Source organism: Microcebus murinus, chromosome 2 (assembly GCF_040939455.1).
Source record: "Microcebus murinus isolate Inina chromosome 2, M.murinus_Inina_mat1.0, whole genome shotgun sequence".
In the NCBI taxonomy this organism is placed as follows: domain Eukaryota; kingdom Metazoa; phylum Chordata; class Mammalia; order Primates; family Cheirogaleidae; genus Microcebus; species Microcebus murinus.
Genome location: NC_134105.1, coordinates 43,404,347 through 43,424,562, shown reverse-complemented (window position 1 = coordinate 43,424,562; position 20,216 = coordinate 43,404,347). Strand labels below are relative to the sequence as shown.

At 41.3% G+C, this 20,216-nt stretch overlaps 1 protein-coding gene across 1 annotated transcript in view; it reads left to right on the top strand.

Moving 5' to 3' along the window:
- The first annotated feature begins 5,218 nt into the window (after positions 1 to 5,218).
- PLPP3 (phospholipid phosphatase 3) overlaps positions 5,219 to 20,216 on the top strand; it is a 78,960-nt gene continuing 63,962 nt past the window's right edge. The window contains exon 1 of the mRNA XM_020289188.2: positions 5,219 to 5,939. Coding sequence (XP_020144777.1) covers positions 5,801 to 5,939 — 139 coding nt within the window. The 5' untranslated portion in view covers positions 5,219 to 5,800. The remainder of the gene's footprint in view (positions 5,940 to 20,216) is intronic.

Here is a 20,216-nt window from a genome sequence, read left to right as displayed (position 1 = left end):
ACACATACACCCTTCCACTCTTTCCTCTCAGGCATACACGGCTAAAGTACTACTTCAGAAACCACTACTCTTTTTCTGTGTACCTTAGAGGACAAAGTTTATCCAGTATCAATTAATGTTTTAAGTCTTGGTGCCTCCTATAGCAGACTGCCTGGGTTCAAATCCAGGTTCCATCACTAAGCAGCCACGTAATCTTTAACCAGTTCCTTAACTTCTGTGTGCCTCAGTAGTCTCCTCTGTAAAATGGGAGAACTTTCCTCATAGCATTGTTTAGAATATTAAATGAGTTAGAAGCCTAAATGCTCAATGAGTAGAGGAATTTTTGTCTGTTTTATTTACTGCCATATCCCTAGCTCCTAGAAGAGTGTTTGGTACATAGTAGATGCTCCAACAAATATCTATAATATCTATGTAATGAATGACCAATGTCCGGATAATTAAAATCTAATAACTGTTGGCTACTATTTTATGTATGATACAAAAGTTCTCAATTCCCATTTTAATCATTTCCCATCCCCCAATGACTGCAAATTTCACCTTGGGAGTCATGGCATTTCCCTATAATGACACAAGGTGGCAGCATCAGTCTCCTTTTGAGATACGAGTCAAGCTCCAGTTTAACCAGTTCTAGAGATTCTCTGCAGCATCCATTTGCAAGTTTCTCCAGCCATTCCAGATTCTGTATTTTTTCTTCTTTTTTTTTAATGAAAAATATTAACTGTTTGAATTGTCTTAAGCTTACCTCTTAACTCCTCTAATTTCTAGCAAAAGAAAAGATTGTAGAAAGGTAAAATTGTTGAGATGAATCCAAGACTACTTTACAGTACCACCACTGTTTTGTGTTCTGAAAGCTCCCTTTTTGTAACAAAAGACTGTTTGACAAATCATAAATCCAAATCTCCTGCTTCAGAGACACAAGGTGCAACAATGTTGTTCCCTTCCAAGCCTGTAAGAAACAACAAAACAAAATATAACTTCTCTGTCTCTTACTAAAGACAGAGAAGTTGTATTTTGTTGCACCTTTGAGAGTGAGACTTTGTGGGGTAAAGAAAAAAAATATATTATTTTAGAAATGAAGAGACCTGGACTATAGTGGTGATATAGGAATCTCTTTACCCCCAGCCTTAAGCAAATCTCTTATCTTTGCAAGATTCACTTTCCTTATTTCTAAAACAAGGATAATAATCTCTGCCTAACCTTCTTGGAAATGAGATCAGTGAATGTAAATGGCATTATAAACTGTAAAGGTTATAACTGTGTTATGAATATTAAAATTCTAAAACATCATACATTTTACCGTGCATGAGCTAATGTTAGAATCATTTCCATTTTACATATGGAGAAACCAGTTCTATCCAGTTAAATGGGCTTGCCTGAGTTTTCTCATCCGTGAAATGGGACTAATGATAGCAACCCCACCTACTTCAGTGAGCTGTGAGGATAAAATAAGATAATAGACGTGAAAGTGCTCTTACAATGAAAGCACTCTCACTTGAACAAGATATTTAGCTTAAGCAAATAGCTTTTCTTGGATTTCACAACATTCCTGACGAAAACAATATATAACTAAATTGTCTAAGAACATAAGCATTTTGATTTACTACCTTCAGAAACCTGAAGAAATTGCACATTTAAAAAGGATAGTTAGGGACAGAGAAGCTGACGGTGTTATTTCATTTGCAGAAGGGTGGCTACAGTTAAATGGTATATTCAGAGATGGTACTCGATAAATGCTTTTTGAAAAGCCGTATTTACGTATATTGTAGAAATAAAGTGTTCCTTTAAAATATTAACATTCTACTAATGTTTGTTGACTGCTTATTGTGTACCAGGAATTTTAAAATATATTATTTCATTTTATATATTTTTAATTCTCCCCAGAACTATAGAAAAATGTCAGCTGCATTTAAAAAGTTAAGGAAACTGAGGTTCAGAGAGGTTACTCGGGTTGCCTCAGGTCAAACAGCAGATTCAAGATTTTCTGACCTCAAATCCTCTACTCCTTCCTGCCTTTTCTCAAGAGTGTTTCTGTGGACACCTCCCTTCAGTCCTGTGGAAGCACTCATGATATCGAATCCAACATTGACAGCAGCAAGCCAGCTATTTTGTTAAAAACCAGAGGTGGGATGTTAATGTAAGTTTTGAAGAACTTGAATAAATGGATACTACTTAGTCAATATTTCTGTATCTTCGTAAATTAATTTCAATGGCTTAAGAAATTTGAGCTCTGACCTTTTGACTACACATTTTATATAAAAGGACTCAGCTACTTTTCCCTTAAATATTTCTAGAGTCAATTCATACCTTTTCTAAAATAAAGATGATTAATTATTAAATGCTAGGGAGTTAAAAAGGGAGAGAAAGAAAATTATGAGGTAACAAGAGATCTTAGAAATGAAGTCCATTTAAATCTCTTGGGAGGTATCAGTTATTCAAGAATGATGTGCTGTTGTTGCCACACATAATAAGTTAATCTTAAAAAGGCATTTATCCCTGCTGATGTTATAGTTTTCGAGCAGACTAGTTTAATCAACGGAATGTCATTTTAATGTGTGAATTTTGGTAAGCTATGTTTACCAGGAATTCTAATTACTTAATTACTTTGAAATGACACCATTCTAAGCTCTCAAGTCTGTTCCATTGCATTTTATTTGATGGTAAGATTGTTCAACTTTAGCAATTAAAACCAAGAGGCCTTAAAATTTGTGTATCTGGTTAGGCAGTGTTATTTCCCATTATCTAAAGAATGATATTGACACTGTATTTTATGACTAGTTGAAGTCCATTTTAACAAGTATTTCTAATGTTCTGTTCCCTTGAAGAGTTATCCAAATATAATACTTGTTTGCATAGAACTACATGTACCAATTAACACTATGATCTTTTAGTTATGAAAAAAATAGCCCACAGAGCCTTATAAATGGACATATAAAACCCTTATTTAAACATCCATTGGCTTTCCCTTTTATCTGCTTTTGGAATAACAGATTTTTATCCTTCTTAATAGGTAGTTGAGTTTAATCCAGAGAATCTTAAAGAAAAAGTTTCCGAGTGTTCAATCTGGTGCCAGCTAAAGTTAACAATCTTATCCAGTAACCTTAAAAACAAAACAAAACAATGATTGCTGAGTTATGATATCATTTAACTATGGTAAAAGTCTGACTTTTAAAAACATGTTTATTCTTAAATTAATAATTTCACAGATAAGGAAAAGCAGACAGGAAACATAAGTATAAAAGGGGTAACTATAACATTTATTTAGTCCCTCTCTTTGACTTTGGATCTTACCACTATTTCTTAGGGCATCAAAGTCGAGCCTCTTCCCTCATGGAGCTAACCATCTTTGAGAGATAAATGACAACCACTTGTGAAAGGTGAAATAAGACATATACAGTGGAATATAAGTGGCTAACCTGAGTGGCACAGATGCTCAAAGACTTTTGGAGCTCAAAGGAGCCAAAGATCAGAGAGGGCTACAGTTTTGAGGAAGCTTGCAGTTATTTTCAGATTGGAGTTCCAAAGCCATGGGTGGATGATTTAGAATTTCAAGGGTGATTATAATTACAAAAAGGGTTGGGTGGACAAGGAAAAAATACTGGAAGCCTGAATGCCTTTAAGAATGCAAAATAATTATGGCACAGAGAAGGTATTTCTCACTGAAAAGCTATCTGACGTATCAGTCTTCTTACTTACCTTGGTTTTTACCTGTTGCTATTTGAATAGAGAGTGCTGCTGTGTTTGATTGGCAGCTGCTCGCATGAGCTCCAAAACTGCTTTGGAGAGTCAGCTACTTTTGCTTCCAGAAGAGAGCAATTTTGCCAGCCCCATTTGCCAACCAGTCCTAACTTGATCTCAATCCAGTGGACACCAAAACTTGTGTTAGGCACTAGAGGGATGCTGTGGAGCTGATAATCTATACAGCTGACTAGTTACTACTAACTATGACACCAAATCAGACTGAGATAAGTGTTACAAGAGTGTTATAAACAAAGTGTTGAGCGTGAAGTTAATTCTGTGCAGGGGTCAAGAAAGGGCTCACAGAGGAGGTGACGTTTCAAGGCCAGGAAAGCTAGCTAGAGAAGGGAAGGGCGTGCATTGCAGCGGGGGACGCAGGAGAGCACGGCTGTGGAGTGTGAGAGGACTGTCTAAGGAAGAGCCAGTGGTTGACACGGTGACTGCATTCAGGGTTGTCGGACTCCACAACAAGTCAGTGTAAGAAAAAACACCATCCATGCAATGTAGCAAAAAGCTACAACGATTTCCATTTCTAGATGCACAAAAAGACTCATCTGGAAGAAATGTCCATTTATTGTTCACTGTATGCCCAGCTCCATGCTAGGCACTATAGAAGATAAGAAAAGGCCCTTGCCCTGGAAGTGTTTTTTCTCTATCTAGAAGAAAGATTAACTTGCAAAATGATTAAAAGTATGACAGTCTCTAAAGGAAAAGCTTTGGATTGCCCGAAACTCAAGCAGGAGGGCATTCCTGCTGCTTCGGAATTCCCCATAGGGGTACAGGTACTTTGAGGCCTGCAGACAGGTTGGACGACTTGGGACTCCCTCACTCCAGAATCAGGGATGAGGGCAATAGCTAACCCTTAGAGATCATTTCCTATGTCCTGGGCACTGTTCTAGCAGCTTACCTGGATTAATTAAATCTTCCCAATTACCCATTTAGGAGAAAAAGTTATTATCTCTAGTTTACAGATGGGGAAACTGAGGCACGGAGACACAGCTAGAATTCAAATCCAGGGGATGTGGCGCCAGAGTTGTGCAGTCTTTTTCATTTTAGTATGCTCAGAACTTAGCACAGTACCCAGTGGTGGGTGTTAAGATCTTTTAAAAGCCAGTTTTCCTTGAAAATTGTATTTTCCGGATAATAAAATGAAAGTCACAATACACATTTGTAATTCCCACATTTGTAAGGGAGAAGATATGCATTTTAGCTGTACAACTCCAACTTGTGCCAGACCCTAGGCCAGCAAGAAAATGTTTCTCTTTATTTATATATATATTTTTTCCTTTCTGGACAATTTGGTGTTTCTGAACGCTAGGGGCTCCCGGATTCTCTGGTTTGAGAGTAACTTTTCCTTTTAGGATTTTTTTTTTTTTTTTTTGGAAGGGGGTGGGGGAAATGTGGCCTCAATTATCCTACGTCTTAGGCAGCTTAAGAAAGGGGCTGTGCTTTCGGAATCCCATCCGGAGCCAAGTAAGGAGGGCCCTCGCCCTCCCTCCCTCTCGCTCGCTCTCTCTTTTTAAAGGATCTCGTGTAATAAAAGTGCAGAAAACAAACCCGGGCGATCACAGCAGCAGCCGCCGCGGCAGCAGCAGCAACAGCAGCAGGAGGAGGAGGCGGCGGCGGCGAAGTTGGAGTCGGGGCAGCGCTCCGCAGTCGCTGGAGCTCCATTCATTAAGTAGCCAGCTGCGGAGGAAGGCGCCCGGCGCCCGCTCTCTCGCTCCCGCACACAGGCGCGCGCCAGCCCGGCGCGTCTCGAGCCGCGCCGCTCTGCAAAAGTTTCTGCTCGGGGTTTGGCTCTCTTCCCCGCGGACTTTCGAGCGAGTTGGGGTTGAGAGAGAGAGGAGAGCAGCGGCGCGCAGGGGGACGCAGAAAACACCGTCTGCAGTCGGAAGCAGGCAGCCGGGGCTGCACTCTCCTCGCCGCGCCCCGAGCCCGGAGCCGGGGGCCGACCCGCCGCTCTCCGGAGTAGCCTCGGCCGCGAGGCGACCCGGGCGTCTGGGTGTGTGGCTGCTGTCGCCGGGCGTCTTCGGGAGCGCGGGAGGCTCGCGCCGCGGCCAGCGCCATGCAAAACTACAAGTACGACAAGGCGATCGTCCCGGAGAGCAAGAACGGCGGCAGCTCGGCGCTCAACAACAACCCGAGGAAGAGCGGCAGCAAGCGGGTGCTGCTCATCTGCCTCGACCTCTTCTGCCTCTTCATGGGTGAGCCCAGCCCCGCGGCCGCGCGGCCCTCGGCGCGCGCCCCAGCCGGGCCCCGGGCCGCGCCGCGCTGTCAGCTCCGGGGGCCCCGCTGCCTTCCCGGGGAGCCTGCTCGCGCGCCGCCCGCGCCCCGGGGCCCCCGCCCTCCCCGATCCCACCGACTTCCCGGCCTGCAAATGAGTGTGTGCGGGCGTGCTTGTGCGTTTGCAGGCAGCTGTAAACCAGCTCCTTGGAAGTCGTCTCCAGCTGGAAGCCCGGGCAGGGATCTCACGGAGGGTGTGGGTTCGCTCGTGTAGCATGGGGCAAGTTGGTTGGACCGAGATCTAGCGCCAGCGTAGAGCTAGCTGGTCGCCCTCCATCCTAGTCGAATGGATCTCCCGGAGAGCCAGGCTCCTGCCTGGAGCCGAGCTATCTTCCCCTGGCTGTATGTAAACATCCAACCCTTCCGCCTTTGCCGCCTGGCCTGGCCAGGCTTGGCAAGCCGGTCTTTTCACTTGCTTCTCTCCTGAAGGTGCTCTCCCCGGGCTTGGTGCGGGGCAGGGGTTCAGCAGTCACTTCCTGAGTGCCTACTGTGTGCCAGGTGGCAGGCGGTTTCCCGGGCATCAGTTGTAACTTGCCCTCTCCCTGATTGGGTGCAGTAGGGGCGAGGAGCCCCATTTCACCGGTGAGCACACTGAGGCACTACTAGGACGGCAAGTCACGATCTTGTTTGGGGACCACAATTTAATTGCACTCGCAGAAAGTTGAGTCTGTTTGCCAAAGATAGAAGCCACAGCTAGAAGAACGGTGGGAGTGAAAGGAATTGGAGTGGGAGGGTGAGGAGGATTTATGAACTCAGTAGGGGGAGGGAGAAAGCTATTGACACGCATGTACAGGAGTTCCAAGGTTGAAGTCAGCATAGAATTTTTTTTTTAAGCGAATCATGGTGTAATGGAAAGTGCAGAGTACTTGTCATCAGAACACTGCCACTCTACCACTTGCTGGGTGTGCCACCTAACTGCCGCACTGGCCTCAGTTTCCTCAGCAGTTGAATGAGTATGTTGAAGTAGATGCTCTCCAAGGCCCCTTCCTGCATTAAGAACTCGGACTTGGTCCAGGAGCTGTTCTGCCAGCTCTGCTAACTGAAGAAACATCTGTGTTCCCAATTCAGTTCCCTTAAAATAGAACTCCTGCATGGAGACTTAAGGCCCCCTTGAAATGGATTTGTCCATGCAGACTGTGCAAACCAGAGACTTCTTAGGCTGGAGTTATACTTCCAATGGTGTCCATGACTCTCTGTACCGGGTCCCTATTGTACGGTGTCCTCTTGACCGGCCATAGTAAATATGAGAGTGGAAGAAAAGTGGGAGCCTTAGAATTTAAAAATAAGAATGGCCCCCTTCAGATGAGGAGAGACAGCTGAAGGTGAAATTGTGGTCTGTGCAGGGAAGAAAGGTCCCTGCAGTTTAGGTGGCCTATCCCATTTCCACCTCTCTTAATATTAATTTGACATTAAGATGCTGTGTAAAGAATCGTCACTGGGTGATCTGCCTTCCTGAAGGCAGCTGGCTTATTATCATGCACAGTGGGACGGATTAGTACCTAAAGTCTTGTAACCAAGCTATTGAATTTTTAAAAGACCCTCCCTGGTCCAGGGAGAATACAGGGAAGCACTAAACACATTGAAGTTGTTTGCTATAAACTCACCTGGGGCTTTCCAGTGTTTGGAGTGCGTTTTGTTGGTGGTAGGGTAAGAGCTTTCCAGACTGCCTGGGCAGGGTACCCTCCTACCTCCTACTTTGTGATTAGGAAAGCAGAGCTCAAGCATGCTTGACAGCCTTTGTACAATTTCCCTTCCACTCTGTGATTTCGGAAGGCAGTCCCAAGAGATAGTTTATTCTTATTAAGGAAAAAAGAAAAGCAGTGTAAAGGAATTTGTCAAAAGACACACCCACCAGCTGTAGTTTAGTCAGGGACATAGAAACCCCAAGGTACTCTGTATTGTGCACTGAAAGTGTAGGTAAGGGGGGTGTGTGTGCACATTTGCCCCAACTATCCCCATGTCTCCTCAAGCTAAGATTCTAAACCTATCTGTTTATTATGTTTATTCACTGTTGGTCTTATGTTACAAAAGCAGTAAGGTATCAGAACTGGAGACCATGTATTTTATCATAAGAGGCACATAGCTCCCTGTTTTAAGGAGACATTATGGCAACAAAGTCATTTTCAAAGTGACTTATTGATCAGTGTCTCCCCAAAGCACAGGCCAAATGATAGTATCACTAATTAAATGCCTCTCTAATGCCTTTAATAGGAAAATCTGTTTGTAAGATAAATATTACTTGAGATATTTATGCTGGAGAACTCTATTTGGCTTCCAAAAGAAAAATTAATATCACGACATGTGATTTTAATATTCCACACACCACAGTTCTAAAAAAAAGTTGTTTCTACTTAGTTCACTTTTTGCCTAAGACTGTCAGTATGATTTAATTTTTATATAGTTTATTGATCATATGGTCTGGATTACAGGGCACTAATATATTGAAAAGAAAGACAGTTTTCTGTTTATTCTCCCATAGGAATATATACCAAGCTTCATCTCCTAGTATCTGGAAAAAATAAAAGCTGATGTGCTATGTAAGTGTTATGTAAGTGGAAATATGCAAGTAGTTTAACTTGTTTCACATACCTTTTCGGAATGTTAAATTCTTGGTGAAAAAACAAAAGTCCACTCTTGTTTGAAGACCAAAAGAATCTGGTGTCAGATAACACCAATGGGAGTTTATCTCCCATTGAACAGCTAGCTATCTTTGCTGGATAATTGCTTTTAAATAGTTAAGAATCTTTGCATGATAGTTTTTCTGAAATTGATTTTGTTTTCGTTTCAATTAAGTAATATTTATTACCTCCTGTTTTTTTGTGCATTGGTCAATATGAATTGATCTGCAATTCTCAGTTCAAGTTGAGTGGAGTCCTTTCCCCCTCTGAAGACTCTTGAAACTCAGATTTACATCAGAAAATCCTGAAGCTCAGTTTGCAGAAAGTCCTGCCTCTCCACATTTCCCAGTTATACATATGCATCAAAACAGATGAATAAAGGTGGTCCAAGACGTCTGGTCAGTAATGTAGAATTTAGGTGGTCAGAAATGCTATTTAATTTGGTTGTTCCAGAATGTTTTGGGACATTTTTGATTTGCAATTAAATAGTGGAGATAAAACTCTAGAACAGGTTCCATATATGGGATAGAGTCGTCACGTATTATTATTAACTCTACTTTCAATAGTGAGATGGAACAATGTGGTATAGTGAATAGAAAGAGAGACTTGGAGTTAGAAGCTTTGAGTTCCAGGTTGGCCAATGCCACTATCTAATTGGCGTAGCTATGGACAAGTGGGTTTTCTGTGGGTCTTGGTTTTGTTTTTTTTTCCCCTCTGCAAGATGACTAGTTGGATGGGATTATGCCTAATGTCCAAGGTCACCATCAACCATACTGTGACCAATTTCTAGTAGGAAGAAAAGACACATTTGTTAAATGTCTGCCTCATGCATCCACTCTGCTGGGCTCTTCAACATACATTCGCTCTGTGAATCATCACAAAAATGACCAGCCTAGAGACATGAGTTCTGGTCTTGTGCTGCCACTATGATGTTGTGCAACTTTGGAAAAATTCACTTGCATTCTCTGGGCTTCAGTTTCTTTGTTACTGCAATGAAGGGAAGAGATGAGACTCTAGATCATCTCTCAGATTCCTAGCTATAACAGTTTTATGAGGCTAGGCTGGTAAATCGTGTGATGTAGAAACCTAGTCACTGCTTCTCTTGCACCCATTAATTGAATCGTTATATGTTTGACCACAGAATTAATGCTGAAAATTAGATTAAGTTGTTGTTAATTCTGGAGGGAAGGTAAGCACTGCTTCTACTAGAGTTAATCCAATATGCTGAGAAACTGGCTAGATTTTTCCATTGCCAGATGTGTCCTTTTACCTGCTTCCTGAAATTTGTAATAATCAAAAACAAACAAGTAAGCAAGCACAAGGCATTACTTCTCCTCTCTCTCTTTTTTTTTTTTTGTTGCTCAGTTATGGTATTCTGTAAGTATGTTTGTAATAACTCAATAGCTTTGATAATTCACCAGGAGAACCACAGAGTATAGAAACATATTTTCATTGAACAACTGGTGAACTGCTCAGCCAAGAATCCTTCATAGATTGCCATAAAGTAGGGAGCCTCCATTTAGTAGGTAAGCCCTGTGGACTTTTCTCAGTGGTTGAAAACCTCTATTTCCTCATTGTCCAAAATGGCTAGTTTTGTTTGTTTTTTTTTCTCTCTCTTAGCTGTTTTTTCTTTCTTCCTTAACTTTCTCTTATACTTAAGACATATTCCACAGGGGTAGCTGCCTTTGGGGGAGACTGGTAAGGTCAGAGTTGGTGGCCTTTTCTACTTGTGTAGCCCTTTTGATTACCTGTCAACTTTAGATTCTTTCTTTGCCCCTTCCTATGCAGTTGTTTGGGGCAGTCACAGCGTGATGCCAGTGAGACCAAAGTCAAGGAATTCCTCCTGTGTGGGTGGTTATTTTTATGGGGAAACCCTACCCTATGTGCCAATACAGTATACATTATGTGAGGGGTAATATTATTATTATTTTGGGAATGCCTACTATGTCAGTATTTCATAAACTAACCTAATAAGGAACCCATCTGGTAGGAAATACAGATTCCCAGACTCCTTCCTGGGATATTCAGATGCATCAGGCTATGGGCCAGGGCCTGGGATTCTGTATTTCATAAAAGCTGCGGGTGATTCTTATCAGGTCAATTTTAGAAGCACTATGTGGTTGGACAGCGGATGTCTTAAGGGCAAGTGAATTGCGTAGTGAGCTTTTTGTCCCTACACTGAATGTTCTAGTACTTGCTGCATTGTTAGGTTGTCTGTACTTTTTTTTTTGTTTGTGGTCAGTGCACCTGTCTTTTTCTTGGTAAAGATAATCAAGGTTGCTAGAATTCTTTCAAAGGGAAAAATTATCTCTGAGATGTGCAGGCCTGAAGGGGTCCTATGCCTTTTAATGCAAGGACTTGATCTTCTTTCTAATTGCTAACAGGCTGGAATCTTTATTTATTTTATAGAAACTGAGTTCTATGTAGTTGAAGTTGCCAGCCAAGTGACCACTTTGGATAAATGAGGTATTAGCTTTAAATATTTTCTTTTGAGATACTGAAGTTTGTGCATGAGTGAAAGGTGAAACAGGAATAAATTAGATTCCTAAACAGACCTTTTAAGAGATCAAAGTGAGTTTGGCAAAGTATTATAGAAACAATACTAGCTTTGGATTTACCCAGCTCTGAGTTTGAGTCCTGACATAAAGCTTACACCATAGGTGTAACTTGGGCAAAAATAATTAAATCTCTCCATGCTTCAGTTTCCTCATCTTTAAAATAAGCAAATCTAGTAACACCCTTGTATGGTGAAGCTTGGCTGAGGTAATGAATCTGAAAGCACTTTGAAAAGTTAAAAAACACTTTCTTATTACCAGGTGGGTATTATGTTGCTCTTATTTATGGTAATAGGAGTATTTTCCCTTCCTTTTCAGTTTCCTTGCTCCTCAATGGTTCTATAAAATCCTTTTTTATTTTTTTGGCAGCAATATATATTAAGGAAAAAAATTCTGAGAAGAATCCTAAGAAAAAAACCAGGCAGTGTGGACACAAATGTTTTCCATTAGCTGCAGAAAAGCAGTGGCAGGTTTTCTGACCCTGTCTGGGAAGTCAGAGTCCAAGGACCTCAAAAGCCTTTGGCGGTGGCATTATTCCCCTTTGAAAGGGAGAAGGCCACATCATCTTGAGAGAAAGACAAATATGCCTTCGAAAGGGCGGGAGAGAATTTGGACAAATGGTCTGTTTTAGGGTGAACTTTTATCTGTGTCATTGGACAGCCCAGGAGAAAACCTAACTACAAGAACAGCGATGATTCGAAACGTTCAATACACTTGTCACCCGGGCACTCTCCATACTTCTTGAGGAAGGGAGCTACTGTGTCAGTTACCATATTTATTATTCAGGCCAGTCATGTGGTATAGTTATGAGATCCCTTTCGTAGATGAGAAAACTGCAGCTCAGAGAGGTTAAGTTACTAATTAGGTACCTACCCAGTTAGAAAGTAGTCACCAAGTTTTCCAAAGCTCTTGTCAGTTTACCTTGCTGCCCACTTTCAGCGCGCAGTTCATGCCACGAAGACTAACTTTTTTCTTGTTTTTTTTGTTTTTTTTTTTTTTTTTTTTGAGGCAGAGTCTCACTCTCTTGCTTGAGCTAGAGTGCAGTGGTGTCAGCCTAGCTCACAGCCACCCCAAAACTCTTGGGCTCAAGTGATCCTCCTGCCTCAGCCTCCCAAGTAGATGGGACTATAGGCATGCGCCACCGCGCCCGGCTAATTTTTTCTATTTTTAGTTGTTTGGCTAATTTCTTTCTATTTATAGTAGAGACAGAGTCTCGCTCTTGCTCAGGCTGGTCTCAAACTACTGAGGTCAAGCAATCCTCCTGCCTCAGCCTCCCAAAGTGCTAGCATTACAGGCGTGAGCCACTGTGCCGGGCCTCACTTTTTTCTATTTCTTTCCATTTCATTTATTTCAATTTTATCGAGTCCAAATATGTACAGTATGTTCTAGAGGGCCCATTATAAGACACACATATGAGTCTTAAAGATATTATTGGGCAGCAGAGTAGACAAAGTTATACATAAATAATTGCAAAACAGCTTAAAGTGTGATGAATAAGCCTCTCTGGACATAATAAAGAAAATACCATTGCAGCAGTTCTTCATTGCCTAGGTTCATGGACTCTTTAGTATTTGGAAGTACTTTGGACATTTAATTATCAACAGTACCAAGGTCATTTTTTAGCTCAGAAAAATAGAGCTTTTTGAGCTGTGGAAGAGTGGGAGGTCTGAGGGGTGAAATAGCACAGGCTTTGGAGTCAGATCGGAATTTGCTATTATTAGCTATAGAAGCTTAGGCAAGTTACTAAATCTCTCTGAGGCCTCAGTTTCCTCATTTGCAAAATGGGATGCTATGCACTGTGACGGGGTGAGGGCATGCCTGGTACAGCACATGGTACACAGATGTGCAACAGGTGGTTGCTGTTGTCATCATAGTCACTATGTCCTGGTCAGCACCCTCCATTTATATCTGGGGACCTGAGGCCTAGGTTGGTTAGTAATTGTCCCATGATAGTGAAAGAGCAGGACCTAGAACCAAGGTCTTGCCTTTATACCATTTGCTTTTCTGATGTTTACTTGTAAGTTTGAAATTCCATGTCATTCACAAGGTAGAGTTCTCCAGAGAGCTCTGTTGTCTTCTCTTGCCTGTGTCAATTGAAAGAGGAACAAGACAAACAGGTTTAACTTTTAATCCAAATCAGTGGATGTTAGTTGAGTGAGGCCAGGGTACATGGGGCAAATTCGAAGGACTAGGCAGTTTTTGCTATCTTACTTTTTTTCAAACTGGTCTTTGTTCTAGAAAGTGCTAATTACCAAAGATCAGTGCTGAATGATTTGAGCTTGAGCAGGCGCCACCTTTTCCAAATGATGCATCTCAGGAGAGAAGAAAGGGAACCCATGTTTTCGAAGTTTTTCCTTTTTTAAAGCATTTCAGCAACCTCTTGAGGTAGGAATTATTCTCATTTGAGGATGAAGCTGAGTCTCAGATTAAACAATTTCTCAAGGTCATGCGTTAATTGGCAGTGCCAACCTTCAGAAGAAGGCTAAGTCAGGTATTTGAACATCCTTGGAAAACTCTTCTTCCTTTAGGCCCGGGTTAAATTATAAATTGTGATCTGCATTAAAATCCCCAAATTTAAAAAACAAACCAAACAAAACAACACACAGAAAGACTCTTTTGGAAACCTTTGAAAGGAACATGATTTCTGTGTGCTTTGAAAGTATATATTGCAATCAGAGTATTGGTGGTAAGTGTGTTTTTGAGGTTTGTCACAAATTAACAAAATTATATGCCTAGGGAGTTTTGCAAAGAAATGCAAATCAGCGTAAACGCCTTGTCATAATAAGCAGTATGCTTTGGTCCCTGTTTATGTATCCCCTAAAGCACATAATACACATGATTACATTGACACGAAGGAAGCTGTTCTCGTTGACGGTTTTTTTTTTTGTATCTGGCCCCCAAATTAGTTTGCGGTATCAATCAGTATAATTTCTGGAGAGGCTATTTAATTAAGTCTATGTTTGTATCTGTCTTTCAAGTATAAGTCTCATTTTCTGCAGATGTTTCTTGAGCACCTACTATGTGCTCGGCCCCAGAATTTCCTTGCCCTTATAATTCCCAGGCTGGTGAGAGGGAAACAGACTTTTGCATAATGACAAACACTATATTGAAGGATGCCCTTGCAGCCTTGAGGAAGGGCCCATAGAAACACAGCTGGAGGCTGACATGTAAGTGTTATGTATTTGCATTGTGTAGGAAAAGAAAGGAGGATGTTGAAGATGTTTCTGGAGAGATGGGTAAGAGCTAGATTGTGAAAGGGGGCTGCAAATGGCAGGCACCTAAGGAATTTGAACTTTATTTCGGAGAACCAGCACCACAAATAGAGTTTTATTTTGGTTTTCGTTTTTCTTTTTATTAGGGAAAATTTCATCTAGAAGCCAACCACAGCATATACCTAGGAGTAGAATTGCCGGGTCCTGTGGCAACTCTCTGTCTAACTTTTTGAGGAACTGCCAAACTGTTTTTCATGGTGGCTGCCCTGTTTTTTAGAAATATCATAAGGCTAGTTAAAATATGCAAGGAAAAAAAATACAAGAGTTTTACAGAAGGCCTTTGGAAATGAACATATTCGTGAAAAGTTTTGAGAAGGGAATTTATCTAAAGCTGATTCGGGTGTCAGAGAGATGATTGGATTGGACAGTAGGCAAACTGGAGGCAGAAGAGCCAGGCCAGCTGGAAGGCAAGTGGGAGCGGAGCCTGGGCCCCGTGACTGGAGAAGAGACAGTTGAGTGAGAAAGACGCTGCAGGTCCCTCCGGCCCTCCTGCTTGGGGGCCTGTGAACTGTAGTGAGGTCACGCCCTCCATGAACACTTTAGATACAGTGTTCATAGAAGATTTGTGAAACCCATGTGATGTGATTAGCTAATGCTTCTTTATGTGCATAGCCTTATTATGAAGATGAGGTTCTGTTATCTTTTTTCCTCCCGTCTGGAATTTTTAAATTTCTCAAATGCCCCTTAAAATAAAAGGACTATAAATCCTCTTGGTTTAGAGAAAGGGTTTTACTTGGGTTGTAATGGTATTTTTAAAACCGCTTTATTGAGATATAATTCACATACCATACAATTCATCCATTGAAAGCTCACGATTCACTGGGTTTTAGTGTGCTCCCAGAGTTAGGTAACCATCACCACCACTGGTTTTAGAACATTTTCATCACTGCAGAAGCTATGTACACATAGCAATCACTCCTCATTCCTCCTCTGCCTTCCCCCGTGCCATGGCAACCACTAATCAACTTTCTTTCCCTATAAATTTGCCTATTCTGGACATTTCATAAAAGTGTAATCATCTAATATATGATCTTTTGTTACTGGCGTCTTTCACTTAGTATAATGTTTTTAAGGTTCATCTATATTGTAGCATCATTTCTTTTTATTGCCAAATAATATTCCATTGTATGGATGGATGTACCACATTTCGTTTATGCCCTCCTCCCTGGATGAACAGTTAGGTCATTTCCACTGTTTGGCTAGTATGAATAGTGCTGCTCTGATGGTGTATGCTTTTAATTCTCTTGGGTCTATATACTGAAGAGTGGGATTGCTGGATCATGTGGTGACTCCATGTTTACCTTTTTGAGGAATTGCTGAGCTGTTTTCCATAGTAGCTCACCCTTTTAGAACTATCTTAAGATGAATACAGATAGGTAAGGAAAAAATGCAAAAGTTTTACGTAAGATTTTTGGAATCAACATATTCATGAAACCACTAGAGTGTCACTTTGTTCTCAGGGGCATTTTCCACCAAGAAACAAAGTTCAGTGGTGTCTCTGGGTTTCAGATGAGTGAGCAGAGAACAATAAGCTGACTCAGAAGTGGATGCCAGGTCGTCCTGCAGACTTCTGCTGAGTAACACTTCCACAGAGCAGGCTGCGACTCGCAGATGCTTGTCTCCACAAAATGATCTTCAGGGTACCTTGCAAACAATTGAAAGTGCAAATATTAAAACCTATATATTCCTAGGATCTGCTTACAATAGGTTAAAGGCCATGAAACAAATCCATTTAGTCCGTTTCCAATAAGGTTCATTATTCACCCTTTTTTCCCCCCTCTAAATAGATGGCTGTATGTGTAATTATCATCCCAGAAATTAGAATTGCCATGTATCTTTTAGACTCACGTGCTGGATGCCAGGAGACAGTAAAGAATATAAGACACAAGCACAAATCTTAAGGAGTTCATTGGAGCATTGAGCTATAAATACACTCAAAATCAAGCTATAAGTGTGTGAAAAATTAAACCACAAATATTATATGAGGGTGAGGAAAAGGTATTTATTATTAAATGCTTCACATGATATCTCACTTAATCTTTCCAATGACAGAATAAGGTGAATGTTGCTTACCTGGTTTTGCAGCTCAGGCAGGGTAAATGATTTGCGCAAGTTCATAACAGCTGATATGTATTGGGGCTGGAATTTAGACTCAAGTCTGCCTAAATGGTGAGTGTAGCTAACATTTATTTATTGCATGCTGGCTACATACCTCTCACCAGGTTAAGCAGTGTGCATGCATTCTGTTTAGTACTTCCTATGAACCTAGGAAGTGCTTATTACTGATACCTCCATTTTATAGAACTGAGGTTCAGAGAGGTTAAAAATAACTTAGCAGAGGTTGTATAGCAAGTGAGTTTGAGAGAGCCGGGTTCAGAAGTCGACCTGGTGAGGCCATTCGTAACCACGAGGCCTGACTGCTTAAGTTCTCCAGGTGTGGTGAGACCCCCTGCTTTCCCCTGCTACCCGGTGCTGGCTCTCACATCGGCAGCACCTACAGAATTGTCCAAAATGACTTAGACTTGTGTTTCTCATCCTGGGCTCTCTGGACCTGTCAAGTCTTTTAGGGCAATCATGGGGCATCCTATGCTATTTTCAGTACTTCAAAAATATATCTGTATACTGGACTTTTACCAATGATTAACTTGGCAAGACTAACTCAGGGCACCAGCTTCTACCTAGACTGGTCAAACCATCAGCATTCTACATTTGTGATTTGATGACATCTGTCTGTTCACTCTGGTCTTGCTGGTTATTTCCACTAATCAAGAGATGGGATTGGTACTTTCTACGCTTTGATCAATAAAAAATGAAGAAATGCTGTAAAATATACTTCACTTGGTAAGTACAGACATCTTCTAGATGTGTCACAGGGGGACAAGAAGGAACTGCAAGGGATCTTTGTGGGTGAAAAAGGTCAGACACCCTAGAATGGACCAGCGGCTCTGTGAATTTTAAAGAGTAAGACCACTGGGTCCTGGATTATATGAGAGCGCTTCTTAAAGGGAAGAGGGACTTGAACTAGGCCGTTTGTCACTTACATCAGGCAGCAATAATGGGTCACTCTGTTCATGACCCTTTTTGTACCATGGGCTCAGTCTGCTGTCATTGTGGTTTGGCGTAACCTTTGGGTCACACTGAGAGATTTTGAGCTCCTCTGGTTAGTGGCTGCGGATGCAGATCCTTCATTAAATGCAGTAAATGGAACTTCCACCAGTGGCCTCTTCCCCACAAATGACCCACATTGTTGTGAAGTTAGCAACCACTGACAGGAAGTGGCAGAAATGCTTCCCAGCCACACAGCAGATTTCATTAGACACTTGCCGAGAAAGTAGCTGTTTTGGTCAATTTGGCCTCTATAAGGTTCTGGGGAGGAATGGCCTAATATAATAGTTCTCAACATTGCATCTGCCTTGATGTCACCGTGGCCTTGATGGGTATTTTTATTAGATGCACAGTGTCTTCTTTTGAAGCAACTGCACATACTGTGATCATAGAAAGGATCTTCTAGCAAGCTGAGAGTTTTAAAATATTTCCAAAGTTGTTACCAACCTGGTAGAGAGTCTTCTGTTTAGTGGGCTTCTCATTTAAATCTGTTTGGTGAGAGTCGCCCCAATGACACTGCAGGGGGCTTGGTGGGCTGCACCCACCTTTGTGAATGATTGCTTTGAGAGATCAGTACCATAGATGTAGTATGAATGCAGAATTCTTAGGGATTGGCTGAGCAATGAAAAGGTACTTCTTGCGTCAACGCATTAAAAATACAGGGCTTTCAATCCCAGAAGAAAATAATCTGTCTTGATTTTAGGTTTAATTTTCCTAAAGCTATCAGTGGAGTTGAGGAACCTTTAATTATGATCTTGCCTTAGGTCGGTTGTTTGCAGTTGTGTTTGCCTCAGCTATGAAAGCCAATAATTTATTATTAATTAATAATCCCTTTCACTGAACATCTCTACTAGATGTTAACATATGCATCTGAAAGTTTGAATTTAAATATTCTACAATTTTTCTCATTGTAGATCTCTAGCTACATAGCCCCGAAAAGCAAACAAAATAAAACACCAAAACCGCCACACCCGGAATATCATTCTCCACATGTCAACTGGGATAAGGCTGAGATATGAACACACACTTACACTATTGTGAGGCATACTCATGGATCTCATCAAATCATGCAAGCTTGAAGGAGAGATACTCATCTAGCTGATTTTACAGATGAGGCAGTCTGTAAAATCTGTTCAGAGAGGTTGGGGGCCTTGCTCAGGATCTTGGGACCAGAAAATGGTGGAGTTCTTAGGACATGAACCAACCAACACCCATGCTCTTTCCTCCAAGAACAAAGGGTGGCATTTGAGTTTTCACTGACTACTATTTTCAGTAATCAGCATGTGAAGAAAGCAAGCAAACCAGAAAGTTTTTATTTTTTAATTTTTAAAAGTTTTGAATTTTATTTATTTTTTGTAGAGTCAGTGTTTTCACTGTGTCGTCCCAGCTGGTCTCAAACTCCTGGGCTCAAGCAGTCCTCCTGCATTGGCCTCCCAAAGTGCTGGGATTACAGGCATGAGCCACCACACGTGTCTGCAAACCAAAGTTCTAAAATGAAATTATCAGGACTTGTAAACTTTTGAAGTTTGACTTGAGGTTTAAAAGCTTTTGCCCATTTCATTATTTCCTCTTTCTTTGTAAATTCCTAGAGGATAGACGTAGATGCAAAACTTTTAGGCTAGAAGGGAAAGATATGAACTTTACTGAATACTCATTATGTGGCAGGCAGTGAGCTAGAGGCTTTTCATGCATTATTAACTTACTTGAATTTTACAACAGTCCTATGAAGGAGGAGGTTGGTGTTCATTTCGGTTTTCTCAGAACTTGGTTAGTAGTGCCTGTCTCAACTCTTATTGGTAGGTGGTGATACACTGTATTAATAATTCAACTAGTTAATCATTAGCAGATATCATTTACTAAAATTCCAGGGAAAGTGTTTTGCTAGACTTTGCTTTGAGCTGGTCACTTGGGTTGTGCATGCACTTAATACTGAAAATATATCAAAGAAAATCTCAGCTTCAAGTCTGTAGCAGCTTAGAAGAAAAATCAGAAGCTGTAGCTGGAGAATACTTTGCTGGTTTTATATAGAAATAGAATGACTTTTCTGCAGAGAGATAGCAATTTCAAATGAGATTGTTAATTCTTCTTATCCGTCTTCTCCCAAGGAGTTAAAAAGCCAGGGAAATGAAACATTTTAAGTGAAGGAGCTTGCACTTTGGAAAATGCTCTGTGTATTTCCCAGGCTATTGTAGGGCCCCTATTCAGTTGGGATTTGAATGGTGGTGTGATTAGCATGAGAGCAAGTGTATAAAATAGGTCTTTTTTCCCTTTCCTAAAAGAAGTTTTGTGGCATTTCTTTTTCTGACAGAGCTGGCATGAAGCTTTGACAAACACAAACCCATGGAAAAGTTCAATAGGACTCAGAGCAAGCCCGTTTTGTACACATCCTTTGCACTTAGAATGCAGAGCAGCATTCGGGCTGCCTCAGACCACAGGAATCACAGCAAGGGCTGTTCTTCTGCTGTGGACCAAGGATGAATAGGAAATACCCGCAGGAGCAATGGGAAAGTGTGTCCTTGGTGGCTGACCATTCTCTTTTTGTCATAAAAGAGTCAGCTGCCTATCTTATCTCTCTTTCAGTATTTATGGAGCTAAATACAAAGTGTTGAGGGGGATTCAAAGAAATACAGGAAGTGGGTCCTACCCTG